This window comes from Rhinoderma darwinii, chromosome 2 (assembly GCF_050947455.1).
Source record: "Rhinoderma darwinii isolate aRhiDar2 chromosome 2, aRhiDar2.hap1, whole genome shotgun sequence".
Lineage (NCBI taxonomy): Eukaryota > Metazoa > Chordata > Amphibia > Anura > Rhinodermatidae > Rhinoderma > Rhinoderma darwinii.
In genome coordinates, this window is record NC_134688.1 from 426,405,642 (window position 1) to 426,425,309 (window position 19,668).

Genomic DNA, 19,668 nt, shown 5'->3' on the forward strand with positions numbered 1-19,668 from the left:
TAAGGAGAGCGGGTATACTCTACCCGTGGGACGAATGTGGCCAGGATGGAGCGGAAACAGAACAATTATAGGAAAAATGGTGTAGGAGACTTACTGCTGCCTTTTTAGAAACCATGTGTGCAAAATCTCCGTATTGTGATGGCAGCTCAGATAAAAGAGCAGCAGACCTGAGCGGCAATTCCAGGATGCGATCCAGACCGCAAAGCAAAGGTAATCCCAGGAGAATGGGACTGGAAGAGCGCGAAAGAACCAGGAAAGAGATTTATTTGACATGAACGACCCCCACTTGAAGCAGCACTGGAATCGTTTGAAGGGAGTTATATCCCTGGGGAATTAAAGATCTATTAACTAAATTAAACGTAGGGGCTTCTGAAGAGTCACAAAAGCAATCCAAAGTCTCTGGACAAGATAATATTGAGCTTCATTGTTCCATAAGTAGTACTACAGAAACCAAGTGACAAATCCATTGGGCGAGAGAGGAGCAAGGTCGAGGTCAGGATCAGGGTGGGTTGTGGACCCACTAGGCTATTCCACCGATGAGAGTAGCGGCTGGCAGTGGATAACCAGACACATGAAGTAATGGGTAGCTGGATACAGGCTGGTACAGAGATCTGAATACAAGCTGGAACCGGAGAGCTGGATACAGACTGGTAGCAGGTAAGTGGACACAGGCTGGGAATAGAGAGCAATAGCGGACTATATGCAGGCTGGTAATGGATAACTGGATACAGGCTGACCACACAGATAGCAACATCGGACTGGAATCCGGTGCACACAGGAACCTTCGCAAGATACAACTAGGTTGATCAAATGTTGTTCAGGCAGTGAAGTAGACTAATATACCTTGTGCAGTGGCGTAACTACCGCCATAGCAGCCGTAGCGGCTGCTACGGGGCCCGTGGCAGGAGGGGGCCCGTGTCGCCCGCCCGCACGGGCCCCCACAATGGCCGAAGGCTCCGCTAGCAGCTGCTATGGCTGCTACAGCGGGACGCCACTGAACACTATGGCAGAGCAGGGAGGTATCTCCACACTCTGCAATTAAACAAAAGACATGTATCCCCTATCCACAGGACAGGGGATACATGTGTGATCGCTGGCATTGATAGGGAGAACGGGGGACTGAAAGTCCCCTGAAGTTCTCCATCACAAACCTCGGACTTCCGGGGTCTGTGTCGGCAGCTCCGTAGAAATGAATGGAGCGCCGGTCGCGCTTGTGCGCATGCGTGACCAGCGCTCCTTTCATTTTTATTGAGCTGCGCAGACGCCGGAAGTCAGAGGTTAGTCATGGAGAACTTCGGGGGACTTTCAGTCCCCCGTTCTCCCTATCGCTGCCAGCGATCACTCATGTATCCCTTATCCTGTGGGAATACATGTCTTTTGTAGGACACACTGTAGGTCGGATTTTTTGGGGAGGGGGGACGCTGTATGGCGTTCCCTACAGGTTGCGGGCTGTATGGCGTTCCCTACAGGGGGGCTGTATGGCGTTCCCTACAGGGGGGGTCTGTATGGCGTTCCCTACAGGGGGGGGGGGTCTGTATGGCATTCTCCGCTGGAACTGGGCGAGATGAGTAACACTGAGAGAAAAATGAAAGCATGAAAATAGTTATCCCTGAATATTACTGCTCTGGAGATCCCCAGCTGTCCTCTACTAGACTGCAGCTGAAGCCAGTGTGGGCCATAACAACATCACAGCATAACCACACAGGAATTTGCATAGAAAATGCTTTGACTGTCAACAACCGTTGGCGCAGATGTTTTCATCTTTACTATCTTTCTATTACTATTATCATTACTATGCTATCTATGGACAGATTGGTCATCGATATAGGGAGTTATTGACAGCTGGGTAGCAGGAGGCATCAGAACATGCAGAAGGGGGAAGCACAGCAGCAAGGTGTAAAGTATCGTATTGTTATTAGAATGCAGAAAAGGGATTTTTTTTTAAGTGGACTTAGGCCCCTACTTTGCCTCTAATCTTCACACAGCTGTTTCTGTAACTCCCAAAAACTTAAATGGAGGGAGAGATGTGCACGTGTGTGGCCACCTCTCCATTCAGTCTCCACCAATATGTGGCCACCACAGCCTGGAGAACACTAGTCAGTAGACCCCTCTTCTCCCTATAGGTGGAACCTTCGCCTATCAGACCCCAACCTATCAGACATTTACTTTGGATATGCCAGAAATGCCTAAAGTGGGAGTAATTCCGCACTATGAATAGCATGTAATCGATTCAAATATTGAATTTAATACATTTTGCTAAACTAAACCTAAATTTCCTACACAGCTAATATTTCCTTGCACGCAGATATTTCGGGTTGGGGTTATGCTAGTTGTATTTTTCATCAGTGGAATTACTGACAGAATGTCCAGAAAAATGTCTGCCCTCTTTATCACTCTTTTATCTCTCATATCTCCAGTTCTGACAACCTCTATTACATACAGATTTGTGAATGATTTTAGCAGCTCGTTTTCTTGTAAATGTATTTTTACAAGCCTTATATATTAGATTTAGTGCTCAGTAACTATAATCTGCTGTTCCTACTAGCTAAAATGAGTTGCCTGCCATTGCGTCCACGCATTGTCCAAATATCAATTATATCTTTTTAAATGTATTGAAGCGTAAAAATTATTCCGGCAATTCCCTTCTGCCATTGACTCACGCTTTTGTTACACTTTAACGAGGGAAGGAATTAGCAGAGTGAACTGTACATCAGGTGATAATAGAAACAGAGCGCTATTGCATGACCTTTATACAATATAATGCAATAAATATCATAAGATATTATGGGATTATATAAGGTGACGTGCTGGCTGTGTGCTAAATTGCCCTGAGTTATTAAGTATGCCTATAAAGATCTGTCAGATGTCTTTCTGATGAATTTTGTGGAACTAGCAGGTCAGGTTTAGCACAATGGGAGATTTTTACATTAAAAAAATGCTTACAAAATGTGGAGCACATGATGTGTGCCAAATCTATTATACATTTAAGAAAAAGTTATTATGACATATGTACCATTTTGATCAATTTGGTGCAATTTGTGCAATTTTTTGCCGACTCTTAAATGCATGCATACTACAACACTATTGATTATTTGTTTTTGTATTTTTTGTCTGGATTCGAGGACAGAAAATTTGCAGCAGTATACAGTAGCATTAACAGTGGTGTAGCTATACAGGTTGCAGCGGTCATAGTTGCGACCAAGCCCCTGAGCCAAGGGGGCCCACAGACAGCCAATTGGCCATAGACTCTCTTTAAAAAAAAAGTATAATGTGTGGCTTATGTATTTTTGCAGGACCCCTTTGTATTGGAAACTCAGCTTGGACATGGACTCAATACATGGACATGGACCTTATTGTTATCATCATTGTGCTTATATTCACATAAGATATTGCATTGAATCACGCAATCTCATTGGAAGTCAACATTGTATTTACTTTCATATACACACAAGACTTGTCTTAAGGTGTTCTTACACCGGCCAATTTTGGCCGGTGCAACGAGCGTAGATCAACGAGACAGCTCGTTGATCGGCGCTCGTTCACTGCAATCACATGGAGCTATGGATGGGGACGAGCGGTCGTTACTCCGATCGCTCGTCCCTATATATTATTATCATGTCGGCAGAGCATCACTTTGTTTACACAGGGAGATGTGCTGCCGACAACGAGAATATTTAAGTTTTCTAAAACGATACGAACAGCAGATGAATGAGCGTTTGCTTGTTCACCTGCTGTTTGCTGTGCTGTTTACACAGGGCAATTATCGGCAACGAGCTTTCTATGAATGATCGTTTGCACGATAATTAGCCAGTGTAAAAGAGCCTTTAGTACAGGTAGTTGAATAACGCATTATTAAATGCCGGAATACGCACTGATAAGAAGGGCCATAAGACGACATGAATAGAAATAGAAGTTCTTTTATATAAGCAACTTCTGCTATTTCATTTCTAGGGGTGGCAGCAATCGCTGAAACATATCCTATTAAAATTTTACTTTTACTTCATACCAATAAAATTCCACATATCAATTATCACAGTGAATGCCATATATTACAATCGGGATAAATGAAGGATCCAGGCAATGAGTACAAATTACCATAAGAGTAAAGGCCCTTTTACATGGGCCAATGATCAGGCCAACTAGCGATCATATGAACGCTGATTTCCGAACATTAACCTGTGTAAACAGGGCAACGATCAGCCGATGAACGGGGAAAAGCTCAATCATCAACTGTTTACTAATAAATATTGAGAGTGTATTCCTAGGATATGCCATCAATATGTGATCAGTGTGGATCCGACGGCTGGGACACCCATCACACAAACGAAGGGGTTGCGAAGCTCTGCGAAGGGCCGTGGCACATTCAACTTTTACTAAACGCACCGCCTTGATGTGCACTGTGCCTAATACAGCAGCTCAGCTCCATACAAGTAAATATGACCTAAGCTGCAATACCAGACACAGCGCATGGACGAAAGTGGCGTTGTGGTAAAAGCCGGGAAACCTGCAGCGCTCCAACTGTTCTTGTGATTATATATTACCTATAGTAGGACATCGCCATATGTATGTACCCTCTGTTCATTATGTTGTTCTTCTTCATCCTAAATTCTTATGTATGCACAATAAATAATTTTGAATGCTTCCAATAAAACACATTTCCATCTAGAGTGAATAGTCGCTTGATCATACAGTTACATTAAACACAAAATTGCTCCCTGTAAATGGGGTTATTGAGCTAGAAAGAATGAATGTTACAGATTCTAAAACTAAATCCTTTTAATATTTCACATTTTTTATATGAGCAATTGGCAATAATCCACCACGATGGATGTTTATATTTTTGTTACTTTATTTTCCTTTGCATATTTGATCATAGGAGCATTGCAGGATAGTAGCAACAAGTTGTATGGTAGGAACATTTTATTTTCATGTTAAAACAATATCACGTAAATGTGAATGATCATTTTAAACCGTAATCAATCAATTTTTGAAGCGATCACTGTGTTGTTTATCATTCAGTCGTTCATCCTATTTACATTGACACATTTTGGCCTTTTTTTCTATAATTGTGCCGCTTATCGCTACATGTAAATGTCTTATTTGAACCGATTGTCCAAGATCCAGCCTTGAGTTTTCTCCAATGATTGCAGCTTGTCTTAATTGCTCAGTCATTCATTAGAGTTGATTATTGATGTGCCCCTATCTCCAGCAGTCTCACATTTACTGACATGGATTTCTACTAGATTTATAAATATTCGAATATTTACTAGCCAGCCATTGACTTTTTCTATCATGATTGTTTCCCTTCAGTCATAAAATTTCAATCTATACAAATAATTTCTCATCATCGTCTCTATTCCCAAGGGACGCTGATGGGATGTGATCCACACACTGTATAATGATCTGACATATTCAGCTTGGCAGTACTACAGCTTGCGGCTCATAAATTTGGACGGCAGCGGCAACTCAGGGGTTAAGCACCCTTTCCTTGCCGGCTGATCAGCGGTAGCCTCACTTTTTATGGATTAACGAGCAGTTTTCCTCAAATGAGAAGTAAGTGTGACAATAATAACGTAGAAAAGTGAACATATATGTCATTTCTGATAATTATATAAACGGGATATCCAGCGCTGAAGCGCTGCAGTGGTTAAACGGGTGTGGCTAAGTGACGGCTGACAGTCTGCGCATGCGTGGTCGGCTCATACACACAGCGCTGCTGCCTTTCCTCTCAGTGTGGGGATAGGCGGCGGGTGTAAAGGGTTTTCCGGCAGCAGCCACAGGATATAGGGCGCTGGACTACATCACAGGAATCCTTCTTCTCAGCGGGATATCAGCTCGCCTTCCATTATTCCATGGGATAATAATGACAGCCCGGTCGCGACTACAGTGTTCCTTCTCCAGCTACTAGATGGCTTTGGTTACGGTGCAGCGATCCCCCACCCCCAGCACGACCTCCAGCCCCTGCGTGTCGGTGAGTGATGAGGATGATGAGGGTCCAATGTTCTTCTATTGTCTGGTGCTGCCAGCTCTTCCTGCCTTCTAGTGTCCACCGGCGCCTTACTGCGCATGCGCGGGAGCTGCTGCTGTCTCCTCGCCATCCTTTTGCTTCCTTCCTTGATGTGCCAGGGCCTGCTCTGCCATTCTACACCCCAGGGGTACACTCTGCTGCCCGGTTATGCTGCAAGAGGGATGTACACTGCAGTTATTTGCGTCCCTGTCATTGTGACTACACTGGCTTCCTCTGGGCTTCTCTAGTGTTGTCTGCCACTGCCCTCCAGGGGTTCTCCTGATTCCATTGCTGCTCTTTCGGGGTACAACTGGACCGCCACTAATGCCGGGTGGTGGTACCTGGCAGGAACCGTGGCTTTTTGGTTCGGTTCCATAGAAATACACGGAGTCACTAAGTGTTTGCGTCCTGATGCATCTAGAAGCTGCCAACGCCTGCATATCATGCAACGTATTTATCGTACGACAATGTCAGATAAAGTCACGAGCGCTAGAAGTCGGTGGAAATTGTCTCAAGTTATCTCCATTGACTTCTATGAAGCGATGTACAAAGTCACATGACTTGATACGCACAAAAGCTGCATCTAATGTGAAGCGTTTCCTTGCTCAGGGCAAGTCGAGTTCTCATTTACTGATAAGTTTTGGGTTTTATGTGGCTTTTGTACGATATAAGTTGTGCGACTTTCTACTGTTGTCCGTGACCGGTCAATACTTGCGTGGCAGAGTTGTTTTCATCGACTTGTGGGGACAATAGTGTCGTAATATGCACGAATTTATAAGTTAGTGAAATTGGCACAAATTGCACCCAAAATCTAAATAGCGCACTTGGCATAATATAGTTGGGGCATTGTTACCCAGGCAGCTAGACTTTTTTTCTCGTGGGTATGTAATTTGTCTAAGGCCTAATTCACACGAGCGTGATAAACGTCCGTGAGATGGCCGTTGAAACAGCGGCCGTCCCACGGACCTATGTAATTGAATGTGGTCGTTCACACAGCCGTTGTTTCAAAGGGACCGTGTGAAGGGTCCGTGGGAAATAGGACATGTCCGTTCTTGTCACGCATCCCTGCATAGACTCTCATCTATGGTGGATGCGAGACATCTCGTCCCGCAGCGCCGAGCAAGGATGCACCTCGGACTTGAAAAACTGCAGTTTTTCACGTCCGAGATGCGCCACAATCGTGTGAATTAGGCCTAAGTGATTTAGGTCTATAAAGGGTTTTGTTAGGGCATCATAGGATGTGGCTGAATTTCGCCTCTGTACAAGCTCTGCGATGAAATACAACACCCAAGGAGTCCATATTACGTCCACGAGACCAGTGTTCTATGTCGATCTGAAACCGTAAATCACACAGGGTGATACTAATATAACACCAAAAATAAAATAGATGTCTATGCATGCGGTTATTGCTGTGTGATTATATATATATATATATATATATATATATATATATATATATATATATATATATATAATCTCTTTTAGTAATTTACTAAGAGGGACCATTCTTGGCAGTTTAAATGTTTTTGTGAAAATAGTCCAAAAACTTTTTCATAAAAGTATTCTTGTGGGTCGTATAACCGCTCGCAAGCCACACTCGTTTGAAGTAGATGGGTTCTGACCTGCAAGAACAGACAATGATTTGCGCTACAGTTGTTGACTAAATTAAGGAAATAATAAAACTACCTCCTTCATTTATGTTTCTAAACATTAAAACCACGTGTCCTAACGAGGCCATATGCGCAAAAAACACGCAGCCACGCACCAAACACTGATGCCACACGGAACTGCAACGCGCGCAAAACGTTTGTGGGAATTTGTAATCTACTCATCCAATCATGGAAAGCAGAAATTGGTCCAGTAGGTGTTTAAATCATTATCCACCATATATGTCCCCAATAACAGGGGACTTAGAGCAAGTCCAAATTGTGGACTTAAAGACGCTCTGTCACCAGATTTTGCAACCCCTATCTGCTATTGCAGCAGATCGGCGCTGCAATGTAGATTACAGTAACATTTTTATTTTTAAAAAACGAGCATTTTTGGCCAAGTTATGACCATTTTTGTATTTATTCAAATGAGGCTTGCAAAAGTCCAAGTGGGCGTGTTTAAAGTAAAAGTACAAGTGGGCGTGTATTATGTGCGTACATCGGGGCGTTTTTACTTCTTTTACTAGCTGGGCGTTCTGATGAGAAGTATCATCCACTTCTCTTCAGAACGCCCAGCTTCTGGTAGTGCAGACACAGCGTGTTCTCGAGAGATCACGCTGTGTCGTCACTCACAGGTCCTGCATCGTGTCAGACGAGCGAGGACACATCGGCACCAGAGGCTACAGATGATTCTGCAGCAGCACCGGCGTTTGCAGGTAAGTCGATGTAGCTACTTACCTGCAAACGCTGATGCTGCTGCAGAATCAACTGTAGCCTCTGGTGTCGATGTGGCCGACACGATGCAGGACCTGGGGCAGGAAGTGAGTGACGTCACAGCGTGATCTCTCGAACACGCTGTGTGTCTGCACTGCCAGAAGCTGGGCGTTGTGAAGAGAAGTGGATGATACTTCTCGTCAGAACGCCCAGCTAGTAAAAGTAGTAAACACGCCCCGATGTAACACACATAATACACGCCCACTTGGACTTTTACTTTTAAACACGCCCAGTTGTACTTTTGCAAGCCTCATTTGCATAAATACAAAAATGGTCATAACTTGGCCAAAAATGCTCGTTTTTAAAAAATAAAAACGTTACTGTAATCTACATTGCAGCGCCGATCTGCTGCAATAGCAGATAGGGGTTGCAAAATCTGGTGACAGAGCCTCTTTAAGTCCGTAGCAACGGCCATAGGATCGGTACAAATTCAGATGTGCTGAGCATCATGTATCGCCCCACTGGTTGAGGACTTGGACTGAGTTCATGTAGTTGGCTTGCAACTAATGCAAAATGCGATCTCCGTATTGGGCAGCAAAGCGTTCTGGCAAGTCCACGCCAAAAGAAGCCGCACCAGGATTGCTAGGCCACACTATTTACCAGTGGGACCGTGTATGAAGCGGTAACAATACACGGCAATCAAATGTCCATGTCTGAGGAGCCGCTTGTGAACCGTAAAACAAGCGGTTACATTAATCGTCCATAGAGGTCGCATGTGCAGCGCTAGCAGCAATACATTTTCCGAGGCTGTGCCCAGTCAAATCCGGGCGGGTGACATACAGGGTACAAGTGCTGAAGCGTTTCGTCACCACGTGAATTCATCAGAGCATTGTATGTGCCCACCACTCTATTCAATGTCTAAGGGACTGACAGAGCATTGTACTCCGCTTTTTCCGTAATTTCCATAGACTTTGAATGGAGTGGCAGCACACGTGCTCGACTGCCTCTCCATTCAATATGCGGTCGAGCAGTAAGGAGGAACAAGCGGTTCAGAACCCCTTAAGCAGTGGACCCCAGCAATCTGGTTATTATCCCCTTTCCTGTGGATAGGTGATAATCATTTATAGGGGTATTCCCAGAATCAATCCCTGCTAACTCCAGGTTTAAGAGACATTTGGGCGGTCCTACTCTGTTAGCTATTTCTGCCTTCACATATAGGGAAGCTGAGACCGCCCACTGGACTCTTTAGCCCTCAGTGAAAAGGGTTTTAAAACAATAAATTACATGTTTTCCTTTTGCACAAAATGATATCTCAATCTACTCTGCTTCTTCTGCTCTATAACCTGCTGCCTGGAGGCTTTTTCTTACAGTATTACATGTCATATTGCAAAGGTATTCTCCTCTAGAATCATTGTATCTTCGGCAGAATACAGTGCCTTGAGTTCGGTCCTAGCTCTCCGCATTGCCATGTGCATAAGATTTTCCCATGAAAACCGTATCTACTCTTTTTGGTTTATGGTTGAGGCATGTGTTAGTCGTTGTCTCATCAGATAATTCCCCTTTTATATTGAAGCTGCTGCTGTGTACAGCCGATCACCGCGGCACCGGCTCCCGACACCACCCCCCCCCCCCCCCCGCAAACATTGGATTTTTTTCTGGGGGGAAGCTTTCTCTGGCCAGACAGGATCAGGGAAAATTAGTATTACATGGCAACCATTCCGACTAATAGCCATCAATGTAATACATGGATGACTTGAGTGCAGCAGAAATGGATAACCTTTGTTTTGATTGATAGAGGGGTCCTGAACGTGGGACCACCCATGACGTCCATATTCCCTAATCCGGCATATGGACAGGGGTGGTCTGATATGAAGTAATGCTATGTATGTTTCCATGTGTATGTCCGGGGTATATGCTGGGAAATGCTCCCGGAGTATATGCTGAACGTATCCATAGCCTATAATGGGCCCAATTTATACCAAACAAGTATCCTTATGGCATGCATGTGGCTTTATTGGAGCTTTGTGGTAGACTTCTCTTCTTCCTCCTGCTGGGATTTATCCCCATCTTTGTAAAAAAATAAATAAAAATAAAATACATATAAAAAAATATTACGTCCTGGAATAAGTACTCACAAAAATGAGCCCAAACTTGTCTTTGTTTGGCCTCCTGTGCACGGTGTGTGTAGGGTCCGTGATTAGGGCATGGACTGGCCGCGGAGTGTCATCCGCGGGCCGGCCGCAATCACGAACATGTGCACACAGAAGATGTACTTTCATTTCAATGAACCTGTACCGCAAATGCAGACGCTATAATGACATGTCCTATTTTTTTGTGCGGTCTGAGCTCTCGGGCAATGCACGGACAGTGGAAACCACGGTCGTGTGCATTGGCCCATAGGAAAGCATGTGTTCTATACTATCTGCAATTGAGGATAGTATACGGCCGCCAAACTGTGGTTGTGTGCATGACGCCTCAGGCTTTGTTCACACCACGTTTTCCCTTCAGCGTATATGTCGGGAAAATCTCCTGATGTATACACTGAACGTAAAGACCCGATGTTTGCTATACAGTTGCATAGGTCATACATAGAACCCATGTTAAAAAAGTACACTTGGCTGTATTCGTTTTTTTGCAGTGACCCGCTGTACAGGAAAGTGCAGAGGACTATGCTTTTTCTTTAGGCCTTGTTCACACCGTGTTGATTTGCTGAAGATTTTGCATGCGTTTTTCAAGCCAAAACCGTATACATGCGTCCTCCGGGCTCATCTATTGATAACTTCAGCCTACTCTAATTGTATACACCGAACGTGGTGTGAACAGAGCCATAAACGTGTGTTAGCACAGCATGTGGGGCTTATTTTGGCTGTCAGTGCGATGTCTGAACATGTTATTTATATATTTGTAGAAATAACTTGTTTCCTTTTGAGATTTTTCTTTAGTAAAAAATAAATAAAAAAAAATATATATATATATATATATATATATATATATATATATATATATATAACCCCTTCTGATTTATTTGTCTCTTTGCATTGGAATGAATGACTTCCCGTATAATTATTCCTCGGTCTGCTGGTTAGCACCCACACTTACCTAGATTGGTGATCGCTGCCTGGAACAGTCATTGAATTTAGAACATTCATTGAGCTTTCATTTCCATCGTCGTTGTGTCTTAACCCTTTGCCTGCCAGGATGGAGAAAGCATTATCACCGTTTCCTGTTTTATTGATTTTGGAGCTAATCCTGTATTATCTGTCCTATAGTCCCGTACCACGCTGCATTTACATGATACGCCAAGCAGCTGGTTGTACTTTTGAATTTGGGCACACCGCTGCTTATGTACGCTGGTGGCAGACTTCAGTTGTGGAAAAAAACGTGCATAATTTATAAGTAGTAAACGTCGTGTTATCTTTGCTTTTCCTAAAGGAAGATGTGAATTAAGAGAGTGCCCTGTACGGTGCCGGCGCTTTATAATGATAATGTATTCTGCAGGCGGCAGCAGCTGTTTCGGAGCTTTGCAGATGACGGAGCCATTATAACCGTGCTTGAAATATGACTCGGCCCATTACGCCCCTTTGACATGCTGGCGTTACCGTGACAACCAAGTATGTGTAGTAAATTGATTAGCGCACTTCAAGATGGCCTCGTAGTTGTAACAACCTAGATTTATCTGTAGGATTAATAGTTTTGTGCTGCGTATGTTGATACGGATGCTTCTAGACATTTCCTCAATCAGTGTTTGTGCGCTACCAAGTTTTGGCACATGTCATTTTTTTATGCCATCTGTTTTTGCTATAAATCAGGCCAATTCCTATTCCTTGAAGAGCTCTTTTTCCTGAGGGAATTGCTGTTAATATAAGGGTATGTTCACACGGCTTCTGTACATTGATGATATGCAGTGTACTGCGTTGTCATATGGTTGTGTGCAGGTTTTCTACCCTAAGGCCTCATGCACATGTCAGTATTTGGAAGCCAAAACCAGAAGTGGAACATAAACAGAGTGAACCCATAGTGGAAAGATTTGCACCTCTTCTGTGTTTTTTGGCCTCCTGCACGTGACATTACGGTCCGCAGACTATACGCAATTGCAGATCCTATAGGACACGTTCTATTCTATGGTTTTCACAGTCCGTGCATTGGCCGGGAGCCCGAACCGCAGAATAATAGGACGAGTCATTTTAAGGGCCGCATTTGCGTTCCGGGCTACTTAGTCAATGCACATCTTGTATGTGCATGGTCCGCAATTGCGGACGGCCCACGGATGACACTCCATAATCACGGGCCTTAGGCCTCATGCACACAGCTGTGTTGGGTCTGTGATATACGGACCGCATGTCTGTCGCATTACCCGGACCGAACACTGTTCAGGGAGCCGGGCTCCTAGCATCATAGTTATGTATTACACTAGGTGTCCATGCCTCCCTGCAGGAATTCTGTCCTGTACTGAAACTGTGTATGGTGCGGGGAAATGTGGCCAACATGCAGTCCGTATGTCCTGGACCGAACACAGCCATGTGCGTGAGGCCTTAGGCTTCCAAATACTGACCAGAATACTGACGTGCGGGTGAGGCCTAAGGCCGTGTTCCCACGTAGAGTAAACGCTGCAGAATTTCCACAATGGAATTCTTGGTGGAAATTACACAGTATTTACAGTAGCAGCAAAGTGAATGAGATTTAGCAAATCTGCAACGAAATAGATCTGCGGTGCGGAACTTAAATCCCTAGCATGTCCCTTTTTTTTTTATATTGCGTTTTTTTCTATTGAATTCAATGGGGCTGTAAAACTCGCAATACACGTTGCAATTCTGCCACAAAAATTGCAACTCCAAAAAAATAAAATAATAATAAAGCTTCTACTTACCACCCCGGCTTTCTTCTGTTCTTCGTGCAGGCCGGCCTCCTGGGATGATGTTTCACCCCATGTGACTGCTGCATCAGAGGAGGCTGGATGGCACGAACAACGGAGGGACACGTTGCTATGACTATCGCCAGGGTAAGTGTGAACTTTTTATTTTTATTTTTTTCAAACGCTGCTTTTTGCAGCAGGAATTTTGCCCGAAAACACTACCACAATGTGGTACGTTTTTTTCTGACAGAATTTCTAGGTTGGATACGCTGTGTACCTTTTATGCAGCATATCTGACCCGTGGCAACCCGGCCTTACAAATTTGAATACATTTTCCAATGACCCTCTGTCAACCCACCACCCATCTAGTCCCTTGGATGCCGGATAAAAGGCGGTTTATTCTGGTGTATTATACGTATCATGCTGTTGACCATCCCATAGTGATCAGCCAGGTGCATTCCCACCTGGCTTGTATCATAAGCAGATATTGGGATAGCACCACAGGGTCACATTTAAAATAATATACTGGTTGGCTGTGCCAGCACTTGTCCATGAGTGCCGAATATTGGAGTCCTTTTGCTTGACGTAATCCAGGACAGTAAAAATTGGTTAATGTAGAAAGTCCATTAGTAGCTGTAGATCCAATCTATACGACAGCGTGTTTTGTTGATTAAATGGAAGACACTTTGATAATCCGCTTTTGTCCAAAGCGAATTACATAAGAGAACCTGAACCCATCCAATGATCACTCATTAAGACTGTGTACTTGATCCCTACTCCTCCGATTTGCGTCTAGATTTAGATTACATGTCTTCACGTAATTTTTTATTTAATCAAAATTAAAGTTTAGTTCTCTTATATAATAATGGGTAGATTGTGAGTTGAGGGGGAGAATTTAACAGCAATTCTATGCCAGTTTTCTGGCGTAGAAAAGTTTTGAACTGCCCAAAAGTCACAAAAATGCCCGCAGCTCTCGAACCTTTTTGAAAAAAAAAAAAAGTATATAGAGCTTAGTGGTAGAATGCATGGCCACTCGCTGCTGTTGTAGATTTCATTCTGTGACCTACAGACAGCAGAAAATGCGACCGTTATTAAGAGGCATGCGACTCCTAATAACGTTGCGTCTCGCTCCAGTTCGTTTCTTTTGAAGACTGCCGTATGAAACACCAGTCCGAATAAATCTCCCCTGAAGGGTTTTGCGCATGAAGTTGTGATTTTTAGGCACGCTTGGTATGTATATTCTTTCACGTGCACATTTGGTTTGACCCGCTACATGAATGCTAGTACAAAGGTTTTCACTTGTTTATTGCTGAAAAATAAAGGTCTGATAGGGTTAAGGAGCAAAAAGTCTTGGTATTGGATAATATCATAAATATGGATTCTTCTGTCTGGCACTCATTATACACATCAGGCACTGATAAAAAAAACAGTCAACTGCATTTCAGAATTTTCAGCGTGCTGGAAGTGATCAGAAGAGATTGGGGAAAATTTTCAAGAACAAGTTTTGTCATACGATGGTCACTATGCACCCATAGAAGTAGGAGCTGCTTTCTATGGCTGAATTCACACATATCTAGGTTCAGGTTTTTGGGGGTGATAATCCTACCAGTTTTTCATTGTGTGTGTGTGCTGTGTTTTTATATACGCTAAAAAAAAAAAAAAAAAGATATACTGTATGTGAAGGAGGCCTAAATACTTTTGCGGGACCTGTCTGGTGATCTTGTACAATCCGTCTTGAAGGACATTTTAGTTTTACTTTGCGTGCACAGAAGCTCTACAGAGACACGTGGAGTCCCTATGGCTCTGTATGGAAAAACATCTGTATGAAATTTGAGGCATATGAAGGTAAAGTATGGCCCTAAACTTTACTTTCATACGGTGCTATAGGTGCCCTATTACTGCTCCATACAACTCCAAGGATTTACAGAGTCATAATACATTCGTCTGCATGAGGCCTTAGGCTATGTTTACACAGGGTGGATACGGTGTATAAAAGTATGTAGCGTATCTGCCCTGGACCCTGCAGGCAATCCTGGCCGAGAAAACCCACCAAATTGTGGTGCAGTTTTTTTTTGTCCGGAAGGTCCGATGCGGAAAACATCCGTTAATCAGACCGACTTCCTGGGATGGCTGTTCATCCCGTGTGATCGCTGCCCCCTAGAAACGTCATCCCAGGAGACCGGGCTGCAGGATGTCAGAGGGACACGTCGCCACGACGGGTAAGTAGAGTTGTTTTTTTTTTAGTCGTCGTTTTTTGCGGCGGGATCGCAGCCTTTCCACAGCAAATATTGCACAATATACTAGTTGTAGCGGCTTTTACCTCCCCATTGAATTCAATAGGGGAAAACGCGCAACAGAAAACCAGCGATTCCGCAGCATAAATTGACATGCTGATTGAAAAACCGCACCGCAGGTCAATTTCTGAACGTTTTTTTCAGCAGATTTTTTTTAAGGCCGCATCTGGATGAGATTTGTTCAAGTCTCATCCACTCTGCTGCTACTGTATTGCCATGGCAATGTAAGTAGGAAATGTTTTTTGTTTTTTTTTCTGTATGTGCAGTTTTCAGCAGCGGACATTCCGGCCGAAAAACTGGACCACAATTTGATGTGGTTTTTCCCTTTTAGGCAGCATATCTGCCCTATGTGAATATAGCATATGGGTAAGTTCACACAGGGCGGATACGCTGCATAAAGGTACACAGTGTATCGGCCCCGGTGGCCGCAGGGAATTCCGCCTGAAAAACCACATCAAATTCGGCCGGAATGTCAGCTGCTGAAAACTGCACGTATAAAAAAAAATGTTTCGTACTTACCCCAAGCCATGGCGACACATCTGCAGCCCAGCCTCCTGGGATGACTTTTCATACCATGTGTCTGCTGCAGCTTTTGATTGGCCGCAGGGGTCTCAGGAGATGAAACCTCATCCCAGGAGGCTGGCTTGGATGTAGAAGCACAGTATAAGATTTTTTTTCTTCTGAGTTGCGATTTTTGCAGTGTAATCGCAGCTTTTCCGCTGCAAAAATCGCAACATCTGACATTTGTTGCGGGTTTTACCTTCCTATTGAATTCAATGAAGAAAACCTGTAACAAAAAAGGAGCAATTACGCAAATCCAATTGACATCCTGACTAAATAACCGCGCCGCACGTCCATTTCTGTGCGGATTTTCCGCTCATCATTTAGGCATCGTCTGGATGAGGTTTGTTCAAATCTCCTCCACTCTGCTGCTACTGTATTATGCTGCGGACTTTCCGCAACCAAATCAGTTGTGGAAAATCCGCAGTAAGGCCTTATTCACACGAATGTGTCCGTTTTGCGCCTCCAAAAAACGCTGCGTTTTGCGCGCGCTAACATTTAGTGTGACTTGTATATGGTGCGTGGCTGCTGCCGGCATCATTATGACACTCCCTTTTTATTTGACGACACCGTAAAGAAGGAGGGGATTTTATGTTTCCCTTCTCTTCTTTACCAGCTGTAGCGTGAATCACGCGCGTCACCCGGAAGTGCTTGCGTGTGCCGTGCTTGATTTGCACGCACCCATTGACTTCAATGAGTGCGTGCTGCGCGAAACACGGGCAAGTATAGGAAATATCGTGAGTTTTACGCAGCGCACATACGCTGCGTGAAAATCACTGACTGTCTGAACGGCCCCATTCACTAACCTAGGTCCGTGGGACGCGCGTGAAAATCACGGACGTATATCACGTTCGTGTGAATAAGGCCTTATTCTGCTACGTGTGAACCTGTTTGCATTTAAGGGCAATGTGTTTATTCACTGTACAATTACAGTGTAACAAAAGGCGGTGAGCACTTTACAATACAGGAAATTTCAACAATATAGGAAGAACAGTAGTATGACAGATTCCATAGCATATGCAGTACAACATATAACCTTGTGAAAGGAACATCTAAGAAAAAATTAAATAAAAAAAAAATGAATTTTTTTTCTTTTTTCATAATGTATAACAGAACTGTATGGCCCTCACGTGATCTGAACAGAGACGATCTGTCTGACAGACTTTGTAATGATTGCAGTCTTATTGTCTCATATAATGGCTTATAGAACCATATTTAACCTTTGTAGCAGTGGAAACGATTGTGCTAGAAATGCTTGGTATAACTATGGACGCTGACATGAGGGGAAAGCGGAGAGACGGAGTAATGGTCTTGTGTGCCCTCCCTGTGAGGTGCATGTTGTGTCCTACCGATGGAGTAGCCTTCAATTATTCACATATCATTTGAATCCTTGTCTGGCAATGATAATCATTTAGTCCTGTCTGTACTGCCAAACTGGTTCTCAAGGCCGTCGTGTTTGAAGCCATTTGACTGAGTTATTGCCTATTCAGACAATTACAGGCCTCATCAGATGTGGGGCTTTAACTGATGCAATTCTTTCTGAAATCTTTCCATTATATTAGAGCTTCAGCTCGTCTGAACAGTATGGCCTGGTTCACACGTGCCATCTGTCATGGACAATGGTTTCCCTGATGGCGAAGCTGACAAGACACAGGGTGTGACTCAGGGAAGTCTTGTGTCCGTAATAAGAAACGACCTCTTTGTTGATTGTAGAGGTGTGTGGGACATGGAGGGAGCTATTAATCTGGTGGCATCTTGCTGTGCAGATGGAGCTGCTTTTGGTTCTTTACCAAGATTATTTCAGGAAAGTCCAGAAAAAAAAAAAAATTGTGTGTGTGTATATATATATATATAGGTGTATATATGTCTATAAATTTCAGAAAATAATTCATTTTGTGATTTAAGCCCAATATCCCAATGCCCTCATATCGCATTCATGTTCATAAAGGTAATTTCCCTTTGTCTGCCTGTGTTATTGAGGGACGTGATGTCCTCCAGTGACCCCCCCCCCCCCCACCCCACGAACACTAATAATTCTTGATCTATTTTTTTTTATTAACCCATCAGTGCAGTGACCCAGTAAACAGAGGTATAGATTTCAGCTTTGTACACCCCATTACTTGGGGAGGTGATAAAAGGGTTAATTGTAGTCATGACTAAATTTTCACACAAATTCCATTCAACGCCCCACAGTTTTAAACTTCTTTCTTTTTATACTTTTGGTTTATGAAAAAAATGTCGTTACTATAGTGAGGGCTTCTGGCCATACTCCGTAGATAAACTTCGTCCAAACCCCCACAGGATCGGCCGACGATCTAATGTGTATGAGGGCCTCTCGACTGTTACCTGACGGCAGATGTCGGGGAGACAGAAGCATTGTGCATGTTGGATTTCAACATGCCCGAATCTTTGATCCTGCGTGAGATGAGCCTCTGTCGGACCCCTCCTACCCACTTAGGGGATATTCACACATGGCAGATTTGTTGCTTCTGCAGCATGCACATGAATGTCTGCCAGCCCCATTCAGATGAATGGGACAGTCACAGAAATGTATGCAACAAATCTGCGGTGTGTGTTTATACCCTTCTTTGCCATTGAACTGCATAGATTCGCTGGTCTTGATGAAACAACCCCTTTTAAGAATATTGAATTGTTCCTCCCATGATATGTCGGCACACTATCTTATCATGGCATAAAGTGTTCTGCGTGATGGAAAATGCTGATTCATTAATTGCATGTTTCTCTAATCATGTAACGCTGTCACTATATGTGTTCATTAATTGCACATACTATAGCAGCCAATTCAGTTGCTAAAGATGTAAAATGAATGCTTTATGACTCATGCCAGCCGGTAGTTTTCTTGGCGAACGTCCTGGATTTTAATTTTTCTACATGAGGCGTGAGACAGCCTTGCCAGAGAATCCCTTTTTTTTTTTTTTTTTTTTACCTTTTGATGTCCTGGTATCCGCTCCAATATTTAGAGAGATTTTTGTATCTATAAGGCTGGGTTCACACGTAGCGTAAATACTGTTGATTTTCCGTAACCTATTTCATTGCAGAAAATCCGCAGCGTAATACAGTAGCAGCAGAGTGGATGAAATTTGAACCAAGTCTCATTCACACGCTGCGTAAAAAAACAGCCGAAAAACCATCCATAAATAGACCTGTGGTGCAGTTTTTTAGGCTATGTTCACACGGGGTATTTTGCGGGAGGAATATCTGCCTCAAAATTCCATTTGGAAGTTTGAGGCAGATATTCCTCTCCCTGCATGCCGATTTTCGCGGAGTTTTTCGCCCGCGGCCATTGAGCGCCGCGGGCATAAAACAGCACGAAATACGCTTTCTCTGCCTCCCATTGAAGTCAATGGGAGGTCAGAGGCGGAAGCGCCCGAAGATAGGGCATGTCTCTTCTTTTTCCCCGCGAGGCAGTTTTACTGCTCGTGGGAAAAAGACGCCGACGCCTCCCATTGAAATCAATGGGAGGCATTTTCGGGCCGTTTTTGCTGAGTTTTGCAACGCGGTTTCCGCGTCAAAAAACTCGGCAAAATATCCCGTGTGAACATAGCCTTAATCTGCAGAATGTCAATTTTA

At 43.7% G+C, this 19,668-nt stretch overlaps 1 protein-coding gene across 4 annotated transcripts in view; it reads left to right on the top strand.

The window, feature by feature from the left end:
• The first annotated feature begins 5,703 nt into the window (after positions 1 to 5,703).
• SSH2 (slingshot protein phosphatase 2) overlaps positions 5,704 to 19,668 on the top strand; it is a 209,363-nt gene continuing 195,398 nt past the window's right edge. For all 4 annotated transcript variants that reach the window (XM_075854338.1, XM_075854340.1, XM_075854341.1 and 1 more), the window contains exon 1: positions 5,704 to 5,971. In XM_075854338.1, the coding sequence (XP_075710453.1) occupies positions 5,909 to 5,971 (63 nt within the window). In that variant the 5' untranslated portion in view covers positions 5,704 to 5,908. The remainder of the gene's footprint in view (positions 5,972 to 19,668) is intronic.